The 24065-nt window shown below is 45.3% G+C and overlaps 3 protein-coding genes across 7 annotated transcripts in view; 1 reads left to right on the top strand and 2 right to left on the bottom strand.

The window, feature by feature from the left end:
- Positions 1-130: 130 nt before the first annotated feature.
- Positions 131-5489, bottom strand: NKAP (NFKB activating protein). Its single transcript, XM_086756753.1, has 9 exons — positions 5236-5489; positions 4773-4853; positions 4316-4389; positions 3993-4112; positions 3487-3532; positions 2959-3074; positions 2734-2809; positions 2091-2240; positions 131-1448 (listed from the first exon to the last, which is right to left on the bottom strand). Exons 1-9 carry the CDS (start codon positions 5487-5489, stop codon positions 1274-1276), a joined length of 1092 nt encoding a protein of 363 aa, XP_086612879.1. The 3' UTR covers positions 131-1273.
- ZBTB33 (zinc finger and BTB domain containing 33) lies at positions 5488-16643 on the top strand. 3 transcript variants are annotated; one of them, XM_086756741.1, is made up of 2 exons: positions 5488-5764; positions 11680-16643. In XM_086756741.1, exons 1-2 carry the CDS (start codon positions 5488-5490, stop codon positions 13719-13721), a joined length of 2319 nt encoding a protein of 772 aa, XP_086612867.1. In that variant the 3' UTR covers positions 13722-16643. The 3 variants fall into 3 exon arrangements, with proteins under 3 accessions (XP_086612867.1, XP_086612869.1, XP_086612868.1); XM_086756743.1 differs by lacking the exon at positions 5488-5764 and adding an exon at positions 10471-10490; XM_086756742.1 differs by lacking the exon at positions 5488-5764 and adding an exon at positions 10591-10792.
- Positions 16644-19927: 3284 nt separating this feature from the next.
- TMEM255A (transmembrane protein 255A) overlaps positions 19928-24065 on the bottom strand; it is a 28782-nt gene continuing 24644 nt past the window's right edge. For all 3 annotated transcript variants that reach the window (XM_086756754.1, XM_086756755.1, XM_086756756.1), the window contains one exon: positions 19928-20398. In XM_086756754.1, the coding sequence (XP_086612880.1) occupies positions 20240-20398 (159 nt within the window). In that variant the 3' untranslated portion in view covers positions 19928-20239. The remainder of the gene's footprint in view (positions 20399-24065) is intronic.

Genomic DNA, 24065 nt, shown 5'->3' with positions numbered 1-24065 from the left:
CAGCTGGCTTTACGTGACAGTCCCTTGCAGGTATAGGTGGGTACGGCAGGATGGAACCAGGTTCCAGAGTGTAACAGGGAAGAGGCATCGGGGCTGGACTTGCTGTTAGCAAACACCCGGTCTGCAGAACTCCAGGGCAAGCGTTATAGGACTTTGTTTTCTTTATACAAACATATGAGACATCTCTGCAGCCAAAACTACAACACAGAGATTTAGAGGAACAAATAATCTCTCTAGAAAACTTTTTTTTTTTTAAAGCATTTGAGAATTTGAGAAAAAGAAGGTGAAGGGGGGGTACGTTTGGAAATAGACAGTTGAATCAAAGATCACCACCACAGAAGCACTACCCAGAGTAGGCCTCTGAGTGCAGAGTTTGAAGAGGAAGATGGGATACTACTGAAACAGACCAAATTAAAATACCACCGGAGTTAAAATATTTTAATCTAAAACACTTCTACAGACAAAAAAAAAAAATAATTCAAATAAATTGAAAGATACATCCTTGTGGCCACCTGTGTACAACCAGGGGTTCCAACCACCGCACCCCCCTGCTCTGGTCCCTATGTATAACATAGGAGAAAAAGAAGCAAGCAACTTCGTTCTCCACCACAGGCTTTGGTGGATTGACTATCAGACTCTCCTACGACTATTACTTGATACCCCAATTGCAATCTGCTTCCTTTAAAGTAACTGAAGCCCAGCTGTATTAAATTACAAGCTCATTTCTATTTATAAGTCTGGTTTGAACCACAAACCAAACTCAACTTTTTTTTTTTTTTTTGGAAAAAAAAAAATAATTAAAAGGCTTATGGAAAAAAAATACCTTAGATCTTAAACAGGAACTAAGGAGTTCCTTCATTTTTGCTACTGTTACTAGTAGCTAGTGGACTGATGGCCAGCCTACTCTCATTAATGCAAATAAATGGAAAATCGCAGTTGTCAGCATCAGGTAACAAAGCCGTCCCATGGAATCCTCCTGCTCGTCCGATTCAAAGCGAGCAGAGAGCACTGCCATCTCTAATCCTCCCTGCCTGTTCCTGCCTTCCCTGCCTTGTAGCCTTTCACTTTACAGGGATTCCTTGTAGATGGGGAACAAATCATCCAAGAAAATCTGACAGAAGTAACTCTGTTTCCTTGATACAAGTAATCCACTCCTGAGGCTTGGCCCTGTTGGGTAAAGGGCACTACAGCACTTGCAGCTTTTTTCAAATCACGACTGTAACAGGTTCGCTGCTGCTTGGTAGAATCTATGGTGTACAGTTCAAACAAAGATTTATTTTTCCTCTTTGCCCTTAGTCTTTCTGTAGACCATCTCTCGAAAGCTTGCCAGGATCTTATTTTCTCGTTTCCTCCTCTCCTCCTGGTTGAAGGATGCCAGAGCTCTCTTTTCATCTGCGCTGTAAATCTGGTTCTCTTTACGCAGACGCACAGCTTCCATTCGGCGATGTCTGCGGAGGAAAACATCGGGTACATCAGTAGGAGTAGAGGGATGTAATGCTCCACCATTGGATGGAAGCCATCCATCAACCAACTTGAATGTTTTGAGGGGCTTATAAAGATACCTACACTAGAGAATCCAAACTGCACACAAATCTTCCCAGGAAGGAGCGTGGCAGAGATAGAAACTGACTTTTGGGGGTATCTGCTCTCAGGCAGTCTGCTGGAAGCCCCACCTACCCCTGGGGGTGAGCTGCTGGCTCACCAAAATTTAAGTGAAGCTCCTGTTGGACTCAAAGTGCAGCCAACCTCTCACACTTTGATTTGTCTCCTGCTGAAGAGCCAGCACAGCACCACTGCTGTCCAAACACGCCACCTTTGAGCCACCTGATGCAAGCATCTCCTCAATTGAAACACAAGACAATTAGAAGTATATTGCCCAGGAAGAATTCTTCCTCTTGAGGAGAAAGTGTCCTTAAAAAACTCACCATCTATCTACAGCAACAAGGAGTTTAGTGTAGATTACTGCAAGCACAGAGAGCACCTTCTCTTCTGTGCCTTCAGCTAGGGCTTGGAAGCAGTCTTCCAACCAGCCAACAGAGGAAGCAGCTCTTGAAAATTTCACCAAACCATTACAGCCAACAAAATCATACCTGCTGCCACTCATGACATAACCAGAGCTCTCAAACGATGCGATCTCTTCACTGGTCAAGCCGATTTCACCTCTCCGGGGTATACGTTTTCCTGCTTTTACGTACTCTGCCATGGCTGCACCTTCACCAGGCAAGAGGGCATGTCCATAGCTTTAAAAAAAAAAAAAAAAAAAAAAAAAAAAAAAAAATTTCAATCAGTCTCAAATAGAGAGAGCAAGCCTGAGCTAAACATCCAGCTTCCCTGTTCACTACTTGCCTGCAGCTGCATTTTTAAGCACTTTCCCACATATTTGCCTGTTTCTTCCTTATGGCTAACACTAGCAACATCTTAAATTACCAGTTGAATTCATTCTGATTGTGAACAGTAATGAAGATATTACAAAGTCACAATACTGCAAAGCATTAGAATAAAGGCGTCTTACAATTGATTTCCTAGGAACCAAGGCTCAAAAGCATCAACCGGACTTTTCTACCTGACTTCAGGGCAGGCTAAAGGCTAGCACCGCTACGACTTCTGGCTGTGAGCTTCCGGCACAGCATTTCTCTGACACATGCCATATTGTTACAACAGCCCTTCTGAACAGTAAACTTGAGGCTTTGTTTACTTGATTTGATCAAAGTACCATTAGAGCTGGCTACTCACTTCAAAGGCCTATCATCCTGAGATGCGTGAGTTTTGGGAGCTTCTGGCCCAATCAAGCTATCAGCTTCTGTATTTTCTGCAACAATCAAATAATGAGGAAGATTAATATTGTGACTGTTGTTCTTTGTTATCAGAACAGTTACACAGGTCAGCAACACCTGACAAAGAATTTATGAAAAGGACACCAAAAAGTTGCAATCCAAGTTTAGAGTCAGGTGAACCCACTTGATCTCTCGATCCAGAGATCTCCCCCTTGAAACGTTTCGTCATCAGAATCTTCACTACTTGAATCACTGGATTCCTTCCTGCTCTTCTTATTTTTCTTTTTCTTATACTTCTTCCTGTGATAAAGTCAAAGACAGATGTGCTATTCACCAAAACGTAAGATAAAAGAAAGTGCTTCGACTCATATTCAAGTCATTAATTTCTCAAAGCAGCTTCCACCTTGGGATGGCTGGCTGTTGGCACACAGATTGGCGTTTCACAGAAAATGCCTTACAGCAAAACAAAGACAATATATACACTGCCGTGCCCTTCATGGAGCATTAGAAAGCGGATCCCTATGTTTGCAGCAAGTCCTCTACGCTGCATGGTTTTGTAGATTTAAAGAAAATCCATCAAATTAAGATTATTCTACAACATTTATAGCCCTAATTACAAGATCGCTCAGCCTTCCTCACTAGCTGCCAAGAACGTGGTGCTGCCCTCTGGACAAAAGCAGGTAGAATTACACACAACAACCTGGAAACTCACTTTCTGTTCTTCCTTTTCTTCTTCTTGCTTTTCTTTTTGTCTTCATCTGAAAAAAAGAAAGTTTATATATTACCAAAAAGAGCCGATTAGCTATAATCAAGCAGTTTACTGCACTGTGAACAACTGCCTCCACCAGCATGCCTTAGTACACGGCTTTTAGATGCGATTTGTTTAGGTACCAAATGATACTGAGAAAGTCTTAGCGGAAAGCTACCCGCAGTATTGTTTGACACGAGAACATATTGAACACCTCTCCGGTATGCGACATCCCATGGATGCTAACCTCAGATATCCTATTTCCTGAGGCCAGGCCACAAGCACTCAAGGAAAAGGCACTGCAAACCCAGCAAGATGGGGAGAGAAAAGATGATTGGATTGATGCTGCAGCTCTGCAATTTCAAAACACTGCAAGTGTGCAACAAAAGACAGAAGCATCACTTTACAGTCTGAGGAGCAGAAGGAGAGCTCTCGCACCATGCACATTAGCCGAAACCCTCTTTTCTTACCGCTGGAGTTCTGCTCAGACTCCGACTCACTGTCACTGTCCTCGGAATGTTTTCTGCGTTTTCTTTTGGATGCCTTCCGCTTTTTCTTCTTTCTTTTCTTCTTCTTTTTCTTTTTTTCCTCTAGAATGTTTTTAAAATACAACATTAGAGAACTGACAAAGATCATATAGCATCCATTCCTGATTTTCCCAGAGCAATGCTCTCCTTTCAACTGGAGCCCACCACACTCACTGCCTCCTATCAAAGTCAGTGAATGTCTTGCAGCTTCTAGACTTTTGTGGCTTCCCGTTCTCAAAACAAGCAGCGTAACCAAAACAAAATACCTTCTGAGCTGGAATCTGAAGAACTACTCTTAGATTTTGCCTCTTCATCTTCTACTGGTGTATGTTCATCGGAACTGAATAAAAATAAAAGTTTGCTATTTAAAAATCTATTTTGTAGTATTCAGGACCAAAGGTACACATATGACAGAGCGAGAGTTGCAGATTTTGAGTCAATACTTGCAATAGAGTAGACTATTAAACAACTAATTTGCAGCATGGGAACTGCTTTCAGAACCACCACACAAAGGTCACCCTATCTACATTAAATAATTGGTATGTTGGAATTATTTGGGGGAAAAAAAAAAAAGCCATAATGTGGTTATGTTGATTCAGAAATGAACTGACAGCAGGAACTGCAAGAGAGGGACTAGCGTAGGGATAAGACAGTTTTGTAAAGTAAACTGACATATAATCAATATCATAAAAACCGAAGGAAAGAAGAAAGAAGTTGCCTTACTCAGGGTCGGGAACCTTTGGCGACAGCCCCCAGACTTCGGGTGCCCCCAGTTCTCCAATCCTCTCTCTCTCATTCAGCCTCCTGTCAGGGAAAACACCTGCACTGAAGCCCAGCGCGCTACACCCGGCACACCAACGTCCGAAGCCTGCTCTCTGTTACCGCTTCTAATCGCATAAAGCGGCTACAGCAAGGAGAAGAAAGGACCGGCGGCCGGTAGCACAGCTCCGCGGCCGGCAGCGGACCGGCGGGTAACGGGTGCCAGCACCCCCGGCGCCACCGCTTCCCCGGCGGGGAAGCCCTCCCGCCGCACGGAAAGGCCGACGGGGTCCAAAACCCCGGCCAGCGCCGCAGGGCCCTACCGAACCGGGCCCAGCCGCCTCCTCCCCGCAGGCCCGGTACACCCCGCCCTCCCCTCCCCTCCCCGGGAGCGGCCCTACGGAGAGGGCCCGGGGCCAGCGCTCGCCTCTGCCGCTGGATCTCCTCCTTCTCCTTCTCGTAGTACTCGGGCCAGGCCTTGCCGTGGTGGTGGCTGTGGTGCGCGGCGGAGCGGGGCCCGCCGGGGGTGCGTTCGCGGGAGCGGGACCAGCTGCGGCTCCGCCGGTGGCTCGGGCGCTTCAGGCCGTTGCGCTCCCGGGAGCGGGACCGGGAGCGGGACCTGCGGCCGCGACGCTCGGGGCTGGCGGCCGGCGGGCTCCGGGAACGCGACGCCCGCGCCATGGCGGCGGGGGCGGCCGCTGCCCGTGAGCCGCTTCCGGTTTCCGGCGCCCTCCCTCCGGCCCGGGCGAGGGCGGGAGGCGGCGGCGGCGGCGGCGGGGCGGAAGCGGGGCAGCCCCGCCCGCGGGGCGCACCGCCCTACCCGCCCGTGCGGCAACACGGCGCCGCGGCGGCGGCGTTCCCGGCGGCGGCTCCCTTTGTGCTGCCGGCGGCGGCCCGGTCGGGGCCGCGGGAGCGGCCGTCCGGCAGCATGGACGTGCGGGCAGCGGCGGGGCCAGGTAGGGCGGCGCGGGCGGCGGCGGCGGCGGCGGCGCGGGTGGGGGGGCGGGCAGCGGCGGGCGGGCGGTGCAGGCCCCGTCCCCGCTCCGGGGGCACCGGCGGGGGGCCGCGGGCGGGAGCTGTCCAGGGCGGGCCGGCAGCAGCACTGCCCGGCGAACAGCGCTCTGCCCCCGCCGCGGGGAAGGGCCGTGGGTCGCCCTCTCCGCGGGGCTGCGGGCGCCGGGGCTGCCCCTTCCCCGGGCAGCGGGGCCTGTCACGGCCGATTTTTGAAAATTACAAAATATGGCAGCTCCCAGACCGGCCTGTCACGGTTCTGTCCGCCGGTCTCGGTGGCAGCACCTAAGGAGCACCCGAAACTGCAGCAATCTGGGGAGAAAATTACGAATTATGCATTAAGATAAGACGCCCACTGCCCTTCTTCCGTGAGCCTCCTTCCCCTTAAGGGTGCCAGGCTTGAGCACCTCGCAGCGGTGCTTTTTTTTTTTAAAAAAAAAAAAGAGTTTGTGCTGTGCCCTGGGAAGTGCGGCGTAACAGCGCTGGGCTCCTGCGAGCTTGGCGTGAACGGGGCAGTTCTGAAGCTGCTCCCTCCCGGAGAGCCCACGCTGGTTAGAAAAGATGTCTGAGTATGTCCGTCTCTTTTGCACAAATGAAACACTATTTCCGTTCCCAACCTTACCATACGCAGCATTAAAAAAAAAAAAAAAATCAGCAAGGAGGAGGAAGCCTATTTAAATCGTGAATTAACTTGCGTGCGGGGAACCACACGCGGAGTTGGGGTGGAAAAGATGCTACCAGCGGTTTGCATATGTGTATGGTGTTACCGTATCCTGTGACTGTCCCAGGACAGCCTGGTACCTCCCTGCCCTGGGGCTTTGTGAATATTTTGACCATCAGGGACCACTGATTGCCTAATTGAGCTAGATAAGGCTATCTTTTCAAAGGCTGTTGTTTTGATTAGCGGTAGGGTCGTTTGAATGAGACAGCTGGAAGTCTGCAGCGGCCGTGGTTTTGCCAGCGGACTCGTGCTGCATGAATTAAGGCTCGGTGACTTTGTCTCGCTGAGCTTCCAGTCTCAGGAAAAACATGAAACCTAGGGTTATCCTGGGACTTAGCAGCCATCCCCGCTGTCCTCACAGGCTGCCCACGTCCCTGTATGTCCCCGGGAAGAAGTCCACGGTGTATTCCCAGCATCGGTTACATGAGGTCATGTTACCAATCTGTGAGAGAGATGGAAGCTGCTGGGCTAGACACATAACGTAGGGACCCATCCCCGTGGCAAGTAAATGTACCCATGAGGCCTTCACGAGGGCACGAGGCCCTCCCTAGCTTCTCGCGGGGATCTCCCACGGCCAAGGCTCAGGGCTAGCCCTGGGAAGGGGTGGAAGACCCTGAAATGTGGCCAGCAGCAGCGTCTTTGTGCACTGGAGCCTGGATTTACTGCGTGCTGACGCGGGCTGGCAGGGGTTTCAGAGGCACTGAGCGCTGCAGCGCTCGGCACAGCTGGCTACCGGCCTTCCGTTGTACTGAGGCAGCTCTCGTCATAAGGACACTCACGTCATGACAGACCTGGCAAAGTCATACAATCACAGACAGGTTTGGGTTGGAAGGGACCTTTAAAGCCCATCCAGTCCAACCCCCCTGCAAGAAGCAGGGACATCTCCAACCAGATCAGGTTGCTCAGAGCCCCATCCAGCCTGGCCTTGAACGTTTCCAGGGATGGGGCATCCACCACCTCTCTGGGCAACCTGGGCCAGTGTTCTACAACTCTCATGGTAAAAAATTTCTTCCTTATGTCCAGTCTGAATCTACCTGCTTCTGTTTTAAAATAGTGACTAAAACATCTGCCTCTGAGGAGCACTCTGCATCTCTGTTACTTAATACTGTAAAGGGATTTGAAATATATTTATACTCAGGTTATACAATGCACATACATACAGTACGTAACAGCATCTACAACAACCACTAATGTCAATAAAAAGTATCACTGGACTTTAAATTCAGTTATATGAGGCTTTATATAATGGGATTGACAGGAAAAATACTCTCTGAAAATTCCTTGAAGCACAAATGGGGGAAATTAGTATTTTAGAGTCCTTCAGAGACAGTGGTGTTTTATTTGAAATTCCACGGTGGACTAATATTTTTGTCTTTAAAAGTAGTCTTAGCTAGGATAACTTTAATTTTGATTTTATTAGAGGGAAATTCACTGTCTTGTTTATAAAATTTAATTTATTTTAATATAAAACATTTTTTTTTCATGACAGAGAACACTTTGCCTTTCAGATTTGTCAAGTCTTTAAAAGAATTTTCTGTTCCCGCAAACTGTATTTTTAAAAAAGAAGAGAGCTCTTCAAATTGCTTAACTGAAAACTCGTTTCTGAATTGTGTATTTTTTGTCTTCTCACAAAAGCCTACACATCACCTCTGTGCTTTGTATTTTCAGAGCCTCTATCCCAGAGTTTTTTTGATTGCTTCTATGCATCAAAATAAAAGTTACTATTGTGCCTCATTTATTTTTTTTCAGTTCCAAGAACACCACACTTATTTCTATGTTCTAGATGTTTCTTCTCAATATCTTAAATGGTTCTTTTAATTTGTCACTATATAAGTTTTTAACCAAGTTAAATCACCACACCCTTTCTAGGCTTATCTAAAAATAAAAGAGGGGGAAAAAAACCCCCAAAACTAAGAGGTGCATGCTACGCAAAAAAAAAAAGTATTCACATTGAAATTCTGCATTCAGGTGCAGGAGGACTGAGTGGCAGCTTCAGTAAATTTTTTTAAGCTGGTCAGAGCATTAGCTCTGCCCTGACTGTGGCAAGGTGACAGATTTTATATCTGATATAAGAAGCTGCCACAGGGAGAAGCATCTGCAAAAAAAGGTGAAAGTCAAGGAGGTGGTGCAATTCTCTCAGCTAGACCAGCATCTTTTAAATTAGACAGCATTTCTGTGCCTGAGGGTAAGCAGTTGAAACCTGATTTTTGAGACTTGATGATGCTTCAGGAGCAGGGCTTCTTCCAGATCAGTGCTCATCTTTATCTGTAAATTTTCCTGTTAGTTATTTAGAAATGAGATGGGCAATGAGGAGAAGAAAACTCCTTAAAGCCGAAGGATTAAAGACTAAGAAATGATTTAATACGAACTATCAGACATTTCTGGAGGAGAAAAAAGAATGCTGGGTTATACATTAAGAATTAAAACAACTATAGTATTATTTTCATTTAATATAACCTCCTGTGTAAAAATGACTAAGAACCTGTATCAAAAGAGAAAACTTAATTGAAGGGTTATATGAGGAAGAAAAGCCTACCTTATCCCCTGATTATTCTTTCCTATTATTTATTCTTCACTCAACTCTCTGGAAAAACCTGTAAATAAACAGAAACTGGCTTTGTAACATTTCAGATCTGAAGGCTGGCTTCAAAAAGGCGCTTCTGCTACTGGCTGTGCAAACACAGGGAGCATGGCAGGTGATTTTCTTGCTAGAAGGGCTCATAAAGCCAGGCAGGACCATTTCATTGCTGATATATGCAGTGAGGGCTTGCAGTCGTTTGTGCTGGTGACTGTGGCCTGTTAATGTTTTTGGTCAAATTTGATAGAAGGGCATTTGTTTTTGGCAAAGTTTTTGAATCTTAAGAAAAATCGAGAACCCCTGTGGTTCAAATCCACAAAATCCATAGGGGGAAAAAAAAAAAAGGTATCAGTAACTGAAGATGAACAATATCTTTCACGATCTTGGTGCTCTTTGAGCATTCATGAACAGTGCCAGTTTCCAAGAGACTGCATTATGGATGTGTCATTTTGATGACCGCACGCCGAATGTGCCGAGCGCCGCATTTTTGTCAAAGACCTTACGTCTGCACAGCTCCTGGCGGAGTCGGACACGTGCTGCAAAGAATATGGAATAAACGATCCTGCAGCGCGAGCGTGGGTGTTCAGGTTGAGGTTACGGGAGATTTCCTCAGTCTTGGGTGGAGGTGCCAGCTGTGTCACGGGTCGGCAGAGCTGCGCCGGCCTGGTCTCAGCCCCCGGGATGGAAATGAGCCGCCGTGGGAAGTAGCCATCCCGTCTCCACAGCCTCATCCCACCAGGCCAGGCCCAAGGCAGATTGCTGGGCGCTTCGCCTGGGGCGAGGAGAGCGGGAGAGCTGGGAGCCGGGCAGGAATTGCCAAGGCCGCAGCAGCAAGGCCCGTGTGCTCGGCCCTCGGGCCGCCCAAGGCCTCCGGTGGAGCAGGGCCAGGGACCGGCGCCGTGCCTGGCTCCCTCTCCGCCAGCGGCCCGCACAGCGGGGCCTTGGGGCCTGTAACCGGCCGTCGGTGCACCTGGAGGCGCCGACACGAAGGGGCGGGAGGCGGCGCGGGGACCAGAGGGAGCCGCCAACCACCTCAGCCCGCTGCTGGCAGCACGGGCCAGGGGCTTGCTCAGCAGCAGGCACCGGTACCGGTACTGGCACCGCACAGCCCGGGGCCGCCCGGCGGCAGGCCCCCGCCGCAGGCGGCCGTCGGCCCGCCCCGCCCTGCGGCCCCGAGCGCGCCCGAAGATTGCCGAGGCCGTTCGGGTCGGGGAGCCGAAGGGTGACGAGCGCGCTCGGGCGGAGCGCGGCGGCCCGAGGAGGGCAGCGTGGCGCAGCGCCCCCTGGTGGCCGCGCAGCGGGGGCGGCGCCCGAGCCCGAGGAGCGGCGGGGAAGGGGGAAAGGGCGGCGGGCGCCGGCGGCCGGAGCGCAGGTAACGCGGGCCCTCGCCCTCCTCCTCCTCCGCCCTCCGCGGGCTGTCTTCCTCCCGCTCCCGCCGCCGGTGGTGGGTCGGCTCCTCTCGCCTCGCCTCGCCTCCCGCAGGAAGCGGCGGCGGCGGGCACGGCCTGGCCGCGGGGGAGGCGGCGGAAGGGGCCGCCCGTCAGCCCCGGCTGCCGCCGCCTGTCAGCGCCGCCGCCGCGGCCGCCGCTCGGTCTGGCTGAGGCGGGGCTGCCCTTGCCCCGCCCGGGGAGCCCGCGAAACACCTCCCGTGACTGGAAACGCTGGTTTTTCATGGTAAACTTGAGCGGGGGCTGCGGGGGGAGCGGCCTCGGGGGAGGCGAGGGGTGCCGGCATCGGTGGGGCGGGCGGGCGGGGGGGGGGGGGGGGGGGCAGGGGGTCGCGGCCTCTTCATCCCCTCCTGCCCTCCCAGGCCTACGGAAATAAAAAGTTTTATGAGTGAAATTCAGGGCTTGCAGCCTTTAACTCGCTGTTCGTATATGTTGATGTTGTTTTTTTGCATCTTGTTGGGAGATGTCGAATCGGAAGTGCCGGTAGCTGGCTTAGTCTGACTTTACAGATCTGTTTTGTTGCTATGCTGCCTCGGTGTCTTGGTTTCAAACACAAAGCAACCTTGCAAATATATGAGGAGGAGTTAAAAAAAAACAAACCAAGCTTCTTTTTCTGGACAAGGAAGTGAAATATCAACAGCGTTTTCACCAGCCTCAGTTAACGGGTGATATACGGATGCATGGATCTTGTTCTCTGGCCCATGAACAACCTGGATGTTATGGGGTTTTCATCTAACAATTTACAGAATATTTTCACAATTAAAAAGAAATCTCTAATAATGTTCAAAGCCTTTAGAGGGACCCGAATCTTGCATCTTCGTGGATTTCAAATTTACCTTATTTGCTGCTGAATCAGATGAGCAGTTGCTTCTGTGTTCCTCACCTTGTAAGAACAGAGGAGATGATATTCAGAATTGTATATGCCTTGTGTAGAAGGTATATACGATAAGAAACACATTTGCAGAGTGCTGTAGGATATAAGCTTATGAATAGCATCTCAGATCTGTTTTCTTTTCAAAAGAAGAAATAAACAGTAAATATGGGAATGTCATGCACTTAAAACCATAAATCTGTATTTTTACTAATTTGATGCCTTTTACTTTCTCTTTGTAGGAATGGAGGGGAAAAAACTGATTTCTGCAACAGACACACAGTATTCCAGTGTGCTCCTTCAGTCTTTGAATGAACAACGTGGCCACGGACTTTTTTGTGATGTTACTGTCATTGTGGAGGACCGGAAATTTCGAGCTCACAGAAACATCCTTTCAGCCTCAAGCACATATTTTCACCAGCTTTTCTCAGTGGCTGGGCAAGTGGTTGAACTGAGCTTTGTAAGAGCAGAAATCTTTGCAGAAATTCTTAACTATATTTATAGTTCCAAAATAATCAGCATTCGATCCGATTTACTTGATGAACTGATTAAATCAGGGCAACAGTTGGGTGTTAAATTCATAGCTGATCTGGGCGTACCTCCATCTGAAGGAAAAAACATGCCAAGCGGCGTCAAAGATGGTGCTTCAGAAACTTCAGCTTCTAGTCCAGGTCAAAAGGATGCTGAGACACAGGTACCTGTAATGAGGCCAGAGGGTCAAGAGGTAACGGATGGGATGCCGGTTATAACACAGTCATTCTCCTTACATGGCATAGAATATGAGACTACAAAAATTACAGTGAGTGATTCAGACGATGAGGATGACGATGTAATTTTTTGCTCTGAGATTGTTCCTCCGAAAGAATGTACTAAAGATACAAATGCTGCAGCCCAGAACCAGCCTTGCCCGAGTCCCGCTGGAGTTTCTGACCAAAAATCATGTGGCAGCGGTGGCTCTCCCCATTTGACAAGCACCGCAACAGCTCAAAAACTCACTCCATCTGCCAGTCAGCTGAGCCCAAACCAAACACAATCAAGTGCCGAATCCCTTGTCTCTGCAACACCGCAGCATTTGACTCCCAGCATCATTGTGCTAAATAAGCCTCTCCTTAACTCATCGCTCAGTGCCAGCTCCTCACATCAAGCACATGTGACCCCTACAATTAACTTACTTGAGGAGAACCAGCAGCCATCTAATAAAGGCTCCTTAACTCAAGTGGAAACTACTGCTGTTGATGATGAAGAGGTTGTCGAAGATGACGTCGATATCATTAGCTCCTCTAGTCCTGGTTCGGTCAGCAGTAGCTCTGTGGTTCAGCAACCTTCTGTACCCAAGGCAGCAAGCACTGAAGGATCAGGTGTTCAGAAAAAGCAGGTTGTTACCTTTTCACAAGAGCCATTTTCTAAACCTGGAGATTTTAAAATAAAAATCTCAGATGTCCTTACTGGAAACAACAAGGAATCCAGATCAGGTATCGCATCAACGCATGTGGCAGAAGGGCAGAAGATCATAACGTTAGATACAGCGACTGAAATAGAAGGCCTGTCCACAGGCTGTAAGGTTTACGCAAATATCGGTGAGGATACGTACGACATAGTCATTCCCGTAAAGGGTGATTCCGAGGAGGGCGAAGCCAAGCCCGAGGAAACGCCTCAAACATCTGGCAGTGATTCTCCAAACAGGAAACGCATGAAAGTAAAGCACGATGACCATTACGAGCTGATAGTGGACGGAAGAGTCTACTACATTTGTATCGTGTGTAAGAGATCATATGCGTGTCTGACGAGTTTACGGAGACATTTTAACGTTCATTCCTGGGAGAAGAAGTATCCGTGTCGATACTGTGACAAAGTTTTCCCTCTTGCAGAATACCGTACGAAGCATGAAATTCACCACACCGGTGAGCGAAGGTACCAGTGCTTGACGTGTGGCAAATCTTTCATCAACTACCAAATTACGGCCTCCCACATCAGGTCGGTTCATAGCCAAGACCCTTCTGGAGATACCAAGCTTTATCGGTTGCATCCTTGCAGGTCTTTGCAGATCAGACAGTACGCGTACATTACTGACCACCCAAGCAGTATTCCAGTAATAAACGAGGGTGGAATTGTTTATCGTGTTGGCACAGGGAACGATGGCACTGAAGGAACAACGTCTAACCCTCCGGCCAAACAAATCACCTGGGATGACATTTTCATTCCACAGGGAAATGAAGCAATTTTTAAACAAAATCCATCAGAGGGAAGTACTGAATTTGAGTTTGTAATACCAGAATCTTACTGAAATGCATTAAATGCTGGAAAAAGGATTCAGTGCAGAAATATTGCAGCTGTTTTAAATGAACTGTTAAAAATGCTGTAAAATCAAATGTTAAAGTGAAAACAAGTTAACTTGTTCTACCACGTCATCAAACGGTAGCTCTTAGATGGATCATGGGTAGCTGCAAGTGATTTGTGGAAGTGATCCATCTGAAAGCTTACTTGAATAGGAGGATAAAATATTTCCAGGGAGGTGGCAGTGTTTTCTGGTATGTTAATTTTGATGAAAATGTGGAGATTTGTAGCTTGAAAAGGTATCATTTCTTCTAAAGAGCTAGAAATCTTTCTTCTAAAGTAATGGAAGTATTTCCTGTACCCATACTTACTATGTAAACCCTTTCTTTCATGTTAGCACTTTAATGCTGATTTGTGTTTAGAGGTTAACCAAGGAAACAGTAAGATTTGTCACCGTAGTCTCTTGAATATGGAAACATTTAAAAAAAAAAAAATTCCGCAATTCATATTTATTTTTGTGAAGAATGCATTATTGCAAGGGTCCAAAATAACCAATCCAGTTGTTCGGAGTAATGTATTTTTGAACTAGCGTCTTAGTTCTGCTTTTATAAGCACTATGAATTATCTGTCTTCATGCAAACAAATCTTGTCAACAAGAGATACTCAGTTAGGGCTAACTTGAACAACATTTGTTTATACTTGGCAGTATGGTGAGCAGAGTATTCAATGTCTGGAACCGTTATTTTTTACTCTTTTTGCAATGGGAAAAACCCCAAACCCCACAAAGCTCAATCGTGAAGGAGATAATTTTGTCTCAAAGCTTGAGGAATAATGTTAGGTTTTCTAACTACTGGAAAAGATGCCAGTAGTTCGTTTGGAATAAAGCACTGTTCCTATTTTTGCCCTTCAAGAAGGGCTTCAGTCTGGTATTTAAAAAAAAAAGTAATATTTACAATAAAAGTAATGGTTGGGGTTTTTTTTAGCTGAAAGCTTTGAAATTTACTTCTGAGAACTATGAAATAATCTAAGTGCTGTATCGGTTTAGCAGTGAGACTGCTGAGGATGTTGTATGCCTATTTGGCGAGATCTTTAAGTGAAACTGGGAGCTGGATTTTTTTCCCGCATTTATAGGCTGTGGAACCATGAAGATTAAACTAACAAGCAGAAACTACCCTCCATCCACCATAATCCAAATCATAATTTCTCTGCTGTTGTCTATTTTCAGTTTTGGGTTTATTGTATTGTCCTTGTTTTCTCCTTGCAATTGGTACACGTTTAGGCACTTAAATTAGATGTCCAGCTTGAACAGGAGACAGTAGATCCTGAAAAACAAACAGCTCTTTACTGGAGTCATAGTTTAGCATTTCACATTTAGTGACTTGTTGAATTTTTGTGAAAGGTAATCGAAAACTGCTCAAGTTCTAGACACGACTGAGAAAGGTTGTCGTGCATAGTACTGGTTATGGTAACCTTTCATTGCTTAAATTGCTGTTACAGGTTTTTGTTTTCTTTATCATGCTTTAAGTAAGCACCTTGATCCTATGACCTTCAAGGTTAAGGTTTTAGACATCCAGTACTCTAGACAGAAAGACATTTAGATGGTAAATGGTTGTAATACAACCTGAGCTATGAAAAAGGGTACCAGAAATCTGTATGAGGAATGATGGGAGAAAGGAGGATTTGATGACCTTATGCATGTAATGCTGAGCACTTCAAGTTTATAGGACAAGAACGTGATCCACGTGGTTATTTTCAGATCGTATTGCAGACCCCTTTCAGTATAACGGGGGTTGGATGTTGTCCGAGATGGCGTTTCAGCAGTCAAACGTAATCCTCACAAGACGCAAGTACTGATTGCCTGTGTGAGCACAGGTAGCTCTGACGTAGCTGGCTGCGTGCTGTACTGAGACTTTTTGACAAGAAAAATGCGATGTTATTTTTGTTATTGACATGACACATCTGGAATTAAGCATACATTGCGAAGTGTACATTTAATAATAATTAAACATAATGGCTGTCTATATTTGCTGCTGATGTATTTAAAACCTTAAATTAAACTGTGCCTACTAAAGGTCTCTTTTTGGAGGAAAACTGGAAAATTAGGGCTTTGTAACTATTTTTGCTAGAAGACTCGTGCTTGCATGTGTCTCAGGGTCTTCAGTTTTCCTTGGAAGTGATTTTTGATATCCAAAGTCCAGAGGTCATGTAAAACATTTTTTTAAATTCACTTCCAGTATTTATTGCTTTGGAAACATGTTAAATCCATTCTTTTAAAACTTTTTATGGGGCCATGAGCTTTTATATTTAGATTTCTGGCTATTGTACTCATATTTGGGGGGTTTTTTTTGTGTGTTTTTGTAAACAAAAACTTAGCTTCCAGTTTAACTTAATGAAAAACCTTATGTAAATACTAAGAAATTGGCTTTGGGGTAGTGGGAGAAAAAGATTTAATCTGAAAAAGCATTTATATAGAAATTTAAAATTTCAGCAGAGAATGCTAACAAGCCTCACAGTCATTTATATGCATATAAAAACATCAACGGATCTGCTGCAAAATATGGTAACAGTGGCTGCATCCTCACTGTGTGGTTTCTTTGGGGATTCATACCATGGCATTCCAGGATATGAACTAAACAAATACTGAGATAACAATTGGCTGCTTATTTATTTTGTACTGTTAAGGCATGCAGCTTATACAAAGGTGCAGACGCTGACGACTGTATACATCGAACACTGGGTTCTGCAGCTATTGCCTAGGAACTGCTCCGTGTGAAACATTCATCATTTTTTGCCAGATCTGTGATGTATATAGCTGTACAGTCTTTCCTTAACATACTTTTTAAAGTTGTGTTCTACTTTTCATTAATCAACACCTGATATTAGTTCTTAGAGCTTTCTATGGCAAAAATAAAAAAAAAAGTTTAATTCTAAAGATGGGTGTAGCATGTCTCTTTTTAATGGCAACTCAGCTTCTACAGTCTGACATGTTAGATTACCAACAGCTTGTAGCTTCCTTTTCCAGGTCTTTGGGAATAGCAGGGAACTCTGCAGGGAGGGCGGGGTGGATGTTTTTATTTGGGGCTTAGTTATTTCGGTGGGGTTCTTTGTTTCTTTCTTTCTTTTTTTTTTTTTGGTTGAGCACTTTCCAAGAAAGCAAATTAACTGAAAAACTCCACTGTATAATGTGAGCTGAACGCTGTGATGTACGCTTACTCTTGGAGTATGTGGATCTGCTGCGGAACAGTCTGTCCAACTACTACGCTCCTTGCAAATAAGCTAGAAATCGAGAAAAAACATCACAGTGACCAGCGCAAGGTACTTCACCTAACTCATGGTTAGGGCTCCACTTCTTACCAGGTTGCTGACTGGTTATGATTTGGAAGAGTTAGATTGTTGGTGAACTGTGGAGAAACATGGAGAAAATTAGTTACTTTATGTTGACTTCTTACTACCGGTAAGGAATGCAATTTAATAAGTAACATACCAAATGTTTTAGGCGCCTTTATCTCCTTGGATAGGGCTTCCACCTACTTCTGCTAACATCAAAGAGCAGCTGACATCATCAGGACAGAATTAGGCTCAAAGTAAGATAGTAAACATGAAAATAAGGAGATGCTGATGCTGCACTGGTTGGATTATTCACTTGCGTTAGGTAAAAATAATCAGTAATGGCTTTACAGTGCTGGTAGTCAGCGCACCCTGTTACGTGGGTAGAACTGCAGAATTGTGAAGTGTGGGGGCTTCTGGGGCTTTGAAAAACAGAACTTAAAAAATGCTGTCTCTGGCTAATCTTGGTAGAAACACCAGTTTCCAATATAGCAAATACTGTTTGGGGGTTTTGAGGGTTTTTGTTGCTTGTTTTGTTTCAATGCATGATGCTGTTATACTGGAATTCCTCAAGTAGCAGATGCTTCTAGAGCAGGAAAGCTGCTAAAATGTAAAATGCAATTTATAAATGTTTACAAAAGTCACACAATTTTATTTAACTTTGGTAAAGTAATAAAAGGGTACATATGAGTCACAATCTCGACATTCTCATAAGAAATGATGAATACAGTGCAGAATGTTGCATTTACATTAAACGCTTCGTTTTACACAAGCAGAAGGAAACGGGTAATTCAACAGAAAATCCCACCAGTGATTTCTCAAATGTGAAAATGGACTTGTCCTTTTATAGTGAATTTAAAGCAGCAATGTAATTTTTGCTTAAATAGTCCTTAGAAAAAAAAAACAAGAATTTGGATAATTTTCCAAGTTTAGTATTTGTCAACTCAAAACCAATGACACAATAATTTCCCAATTGTTTCTCTGCCACTAAGTTATGTTCCACTCATGAGTTTCTTAGTCCTGTCCTGTAGTGTCCCGTAGTCCGTCCAGCCCTACTTACTTGACAGGCACAAATGGTAGAGTGTTAGTCAGAAGTGGGACAGGACTGCTAGCTTTTATTTCAAAGATGCTGCAATAAAATGTTTTCTGGTATTAAATTAATGTGCCCTTCTGATTCTAGTTTTGGGGGCAGTTTTATCAGGAGAAGTACTGTCTATTCTGAAAATGCCCACGATCTCTTTATCAAGATTTAATTCAGGAAAGTGTAATATAAAATGGATGACGCCCTAGAATATAAATTTATTTCCAGTATGCAAATACACAGGAGCTGCACTTCAACAATCTCTACTAAAACAAAATATCACCAGGGTATGTTCTGCATACACTACTGCTTTAAATCCCGTGAGATGTATCCCTTTTTCCAGCTGTTTATTTTTCTTTGTTACTGGAGAAAAGCTATACTTCCTTCTGGATAAACAGTGTCGTCCTTTAATTTATTAATGTACTGATTAGTGTTTGACAGTGGAAATGATAAGGTTAACACGTAGCCTAGCCTAAAGGCTTTGCAAATGCATAGGATTAAAAAACAGCATTATAAAGTGTGGGTGTACTTTGAAAAGTGAGATCAGAGACTTCACTGTTTGTTTTCCATTTTGATGATATTTAATTTCTTTTTAAGATTAAAAGTAGAGAAATGCCACAGTTTAAAATCCAACCGGATTCCCTCTCCCTCCCTTCCCCAAGCATGTATTCCCCTTTTAAATTCTGAAAGCCAGATCTAGCTTTTAGGTACCTTTTTGTCTGCATCAGTTGAAGGTAACAGTAGACAATTAAGGATTAGGGACAACAATCTGATGTCAAGGAGATGAAATCTTTACGAAATAAGGAGTAAAATGTCAATACCTTATTTTTATCCCCGAGAACGCTCAGGTTGAGCAGCTCAGATCTGAATGCTGTCATCTGAAATCACTTCCCGGAGCAGAACCACACTTTACAGGACAGTGTGCCACATAACAGAGCTGACCTTGTTTTGTTATGCAGGATGCATGCAAAATCTGTTGGAGTCTAGATCAATCAGCACAGTCATCAGCTGAAGATTAAATGGAAGTCACAACAATAATTGCAAGTTCCTATCGGTTTCATCCTATATTACAGGGTGTTGAGTTTTATTCATGTGAGGCTTCTATCTTGGAGAACTAGTAGTGGATATTCCTTATGTGCAGCCTGTAATACAGCTACTAAAACAGTGCTTATTCAGGGTGCTGATTCAGTCCATTAAAAAAGTTAAAAGTACAAGCTTAAAAAAAAAAAATCCCAACCAAACAGAAGGGAAAATCAATAATAATGTTTTCACTGCACTGTTTCAGTGACTTGTGGACATTCCTGATGCTCTTTATATGAATACAAGGAAGATTTAGGCAGTGCAACCACCCAAACTTTGACTTCAGCATTACTTACACAGAATTCAGAGAGAGAGACAACTGCATTTTACCTTCTATCTTAAGAAGCACCCTGAAATAAAACCAGCTTGTCTATTAAAGCTTTTCCCTTAAAAAAAAAAAAAAAAAAAAAAGCCATATTTCAATAGTTTTCTAGGCATACATGAAAATATCCTATGACGTTATCTCCTTTCATTAGTGTTTGAGACACTGTTGTGGTTCCCCCAAGATTTTTCCAGCGTGTACGCTGTAACCAACAAGTGACGTGAGCGAGGTTCTGCGGCCCCAAAAAATCCCAGCAGCTGGAGCCTCTCAAGGCCAAACAAAACAGGGGTTAGGTCAAGCTGTCTGTGAGCACCCTCACCTTAAACAGACTGATACTCTCCGGCAGCTATTGATTTTGGCTACCCTTACTTCAGCTTGGCACAAGATGGAGTACGGCAGACCAGAATCTATTATCTGTGTTGTATCGCTTTATTAAAAACCAAGGACATGAACCTCACGGTGAAACAAGGAGGCTGGAATTCAGGTCACCTGCTACTCACCAACACTGCAAAACATCAGCAGTATGTCCCCTTCCTCATACTCTGTTGTTAAACCTCTGAACTAAGTCTCACAAGAAAGAACAGTCCAATCTAATGTTTGATTTTGCAATTATCTTCTGTATCTATCATCCTCCCACGCCCTTCCACAGTAAAATATAAATACAAAATGTTCACAATTATTTCAATGGCAAATATTTTTTTCTTCTTTCCCACATTCTTTATGGTGTATAAGGTGGTGGCTTTTCAAAAGGTGGAAAATACGGTGGCGAGTAACGAGGCGGCGCATTCGAGGACCACATATAGCTGGGAGATGGCGACATCGACTGGGGGTCATCGGAGAGGCCAGAAGGAGTGGAGGCTGGAAACATGCTGGAATGCTGCAAGGAGACAGGAAGAAGGCTGTAATGTAACCACTTCTTAATGTAAAGGACCCTGGCAAAGCGATATTTCATTACCAAGCAGTGCAAAATTAACATTTCAAGGCTCACCTCTGCAAAACATATGTACATACAAATAAGCACTCAAATAACTTGTTGCATTCAAGGTAAGCACAGCCTGTAACTAACACCTTCGCATAATGAGACTCCTTAGACCTAAAGCTGAAGAAGGCATTAAAAAAGAAAAAAAAAATTTATCTTATCACTTCTGTGTACCTGCTGCGTTTTACAGAGGCTGGACAACTGAAAATTAATGAGTCTCTCTCAAATCTCAGGTTCCGCACACCAGCCAGGAGGAACAACGAACAGGCTGCAGATAATTTATTTTCACACTACCAGACAGAGACAGAACACAACACAACAGCCAAGGGCTAATTTATGGTGATGTGCCCACCTAACCACAGCGCTGGTCAATGTTCGACTCGAGCCAAATTTGGAAGAAACTAACACCTGCAGCTGGTATGCAAATATGACTATCAGTCAATTATCTTACTCCATAAATAATGAACAGCCCAGAGCCCTTTGAATTCTCCTGCATGGCAGCAGGCTACACACCAGGATCTCCCCTTGGGTAGGGACGCTTCTCAAAGTTACTCCTCGAGTCTGAGAGGATCCTTATCACGTCAGGTACTTGGTAAGTGAACTGGGCATAAGAGCACTGAAACTTTGAAATCTTAGCTAAGTCATTGTGCACAGATAATCCTTCAGACATAAACCACTGACCAAATCTGGGACTAGGACTGGATCCAGCCGCACCTAGGCTCCTCTCTGAGAAGGAGTTTAGAAAGCAAGGGGGTCCCTTCTGAATCTCACGACCCAACAGAAGGGTCTCCCTGATAGTTTTGTCTGACCCTGTCCTCTATGCAGTAAATCATTCAGTGTACCTTGCCATCGAATCTCGTTAAGCCAGTGCTGCATCTACTGCTGAACTTTGTTAGCTCACTCTTCTTTATCAATAAAGTATATTGTTGCTTCCCTCGTACAAGCAAAGTGCATCACTCCATCTGGCGTAGTCTATCAGGCAGGATTATCAGTAGTATCATCGATTATTTACAGAAGCATAGAGTGAGTCCCAGTCTCAACTTCTCAGCAGAAGGGGCGGTGACAATTGGAATGAATCACGGCGGAATGCATTAGCCCTAGGCGTTCCCAGAGCCGCTGCTCAAGGTCAGCCTACTGGCATTATCTTCAGTCTGACTGAAGCATTCCAGAAATGAGATAATAGTGAAAGAAAGGGTCATATTTTAACTCCTCCCATACCAGTCCCCAGAAAGAGAGACAAGCCCTTTCTCTCCCTTAGGGAGGAATTGTAGGGTGTGAGATGAAAAAATGAGTCATGTCCAGAAGGCAATTGGGCCTCCCTGTCTGGAAAGTGGAGGCTTATCACTGGGTAATTGATGATGGCCAATACATTTTAATTGTAGTTGGTCCTCAAGGACAATTGGTGAAGTTTTTAATAGATAGGGGAGCACAAATTTCACTACTAACTCAAGATGCTGAGAAGCTGGGCATGTGATCTGGCAAGGAGTTAAGATTACCTGCTGGTGTGAACTAAGCAAGTGTTGTGTGTAAAATCACCAAGGTCAATTTGTGACTCCCACGTGAGAAGCGTATGTCAACTACTTGCTTTGCAACTAAAGATCGTCATGAAAATATATTTAGGTTTTGATGTTTTAAGTGGATGAACGTGGTGCCTGCCGAAGGGTCCTTTGGCTCAAACATCAATCCCAACCCCAGCAGAAATCGGGAGGCTGCAGTGTGTGTAGTTTGCATAGTTCCTACGCTCCCTGATTCAAAAGTTACTAACGTACCACAATATCCAATTTCTGCTGCGGCAAAAAAATGGAATTTCTGAAGTCACAGCTGATTTGGAGAAGTGATGAATTGTCTCCAGAACCCACTCCCCATATAACTCACCTGTCTGGCCAGTTTGGAAACCAGAAGGCAGGCGGTGTTAACAATTGATTATCTGCTCCTGAAAGCCAATAGGGCCCTGCTAACAGCTGCTGTACCAAACACTGCAAACTTAACAGCTACTTAGCAAGCAGCCTGCACACCCATGGATGGTGGTGCTAGATGTCAGAGACGTTCTTTATGGTTCCCTCGAAGGAGGAGGATAAAGATAAATTTGCTTTCACTTGGGAGGTAATACGACATACCTTTAACAGACCCCCACAGGGGTATAAATATTCACCCACAATTGCTCATGCCACACTTGCTGAACTTTTACGCCGTCTCACTCCCCCAAGATGTGAAACTGTACCAATACACAGATGACATTCTGATCGGAGGAACTTCCCCTGACAAGCTGGGGGAAGCAGCAGCAGCAGTATGGCAAACACTAAATAAAGCAGAAATTGAGCTTCCACCCAGAAAATATCAGGGACCAAGTAAAGAAGTAAAAGTTTCAGGCACTTGGTGGATAGCTGGCAGTGCAGTGATTCCTCCAGATACCTGAAGAAAAAATTGAAGAGCCGCAAATGCCCCAACCAAGGAAGGAGTTACAACAATTAAAGGGAACTTTAGGATACTGGAGGAAGCATGTACTGGATTTTCTATCATTTCCCATCCATAATATTTTCTCTTATGGAAAGGCAAACCCTGGGAGTGGAAAATAGAACATAAAGAGGAGGTCAAAACTCTTAACTGAAGAATTAAAAACATATTGGTCACTGGGACCAGTACACCCTTGTGACCTCATTTAATTTACTAGAAGCAATCCTAAAGGGGACTGCTCCCCCAGGAGTCCCACAAAACCCCACTATCAGAAAACAGTATGCCTACCTAACAGGAGTTGCAGAAAATATGCAATTAACTGAAGGACACACTGAGGTTTCCAAACTGCAGATGTCCACCAACACCGACCCTTTAGCATTACAACATTTTAAACCTTCACCACTCCATCCGCGACACTCAGTTCACCTAAAGCCCAATGGGTGGGAGCCCCTGGATGGCAAAGACATTTGGAAGGACACTGCTGCAGCAACAAGGCACCGGTACCCGTTAGCAAATGCAGCCTTGGGTTTTCACCGTTACAAAGTGCCTGCGCCCAGCTGCCTCAGCCACAGCCACAAGTTCTGGAGGAGAGCTGCTGCAGCTGCAAGCAGGCCTGGCTTACACACACTGCAGGCAGCAGCCTGGCTTTGTTAACGAAGCTGGCAGCTGGCACAGGCTTCCTTAGAAATTCTGGAATGTTGATTTGTTTTTTTTTTTCCTGTGAAAGATGTGTGGGATGAGTGGGAAGCACAGACTTGGCCAATTCTTACATCAAAGGGAGTACAGGAGTACAGCCTTCAAAAGGGATTTGAGAGGCGAGGCTGGGCTTGCTCCATGTGCTGTAGGATGGCAGAGGAGAAGTGGTGAAGTGGTGTCAGGGTGGTACAGACACTGCTCGAGTCAGGGCTCAAGGCAAGAGAGAGGCTGCCCAGCTAGAGGCCTCGGCTAATGCTTTCATGCAGGGGCTCAAGTACCCTGGCAGATAAACAAAGGTTAGATCTGGAATTGTATTTGAAAGAGAGACTTGGCTATTTTAAATTTAGATTACCTCAATTTACGCCCAGCTTTTGTGCCTCCTCCTAAGCTAACACCTGTGCTCACAGCAGTGAGA

This window comes from Chlamydotis macqueenii, chromosome 11 (genome assembly GCF_036417535.1).
Source record: "Chlamydotis macqueenii isolate bChlMac1 chromosome 11, bChlMac1.mat, whole genome shotgun sequence".
In the NCBI taxonomy this organism is placed as follows: domain Eukaryota; kingdom Metazoa; phylum Chordata; class Aves; order Otidiformes; family Otididae; genus Chlamydotis; species Chlamydotis macqueenii.
This window is presented reverse-complemented; position numbering and strand designations above follow the sequence as displayed.

Bases quoted from the DNA above. Each gene is read 5' to 3' on its own strand.
- ZBTB33 (XM_086756741.1), top strand. From the start codon at position 5,488: ATGGCGGCGGGGGCGGCCGCTGCCCGTGAGCCGCTTCCGGTTTCCGGC. The intron at 5,765-11,679 runs GTAGGGCGGCGC...TTCTCTTTGTAG, and splicing joins GCGGGCAGCGGCGGGGCCAG to GAATGGAGGGGAAAAAACTG.
- NKAP (XM_086756753.1), bottom strand. From the start codon at position 5,489: ATGGCGCGGGCGTCGCGTTCCCGGAGCCCGCCGGCCGCCAGCCCCGAG. The intron at 4,854-5,235 runs GCGAGCGCTGGC...TTTCCCTGACAG, and splicing joins GAGGAGATCCAGCGGCAGAG to GAGGCTGAATGAGAGAGAGA. The intron at 2,810-2,958 runs GTGGGTTCACCT...TGATTGTTGCAG, and splicing joins TCTCTGGATCGAGAGATCAA to AAAATACAGAAGCTGATAGC.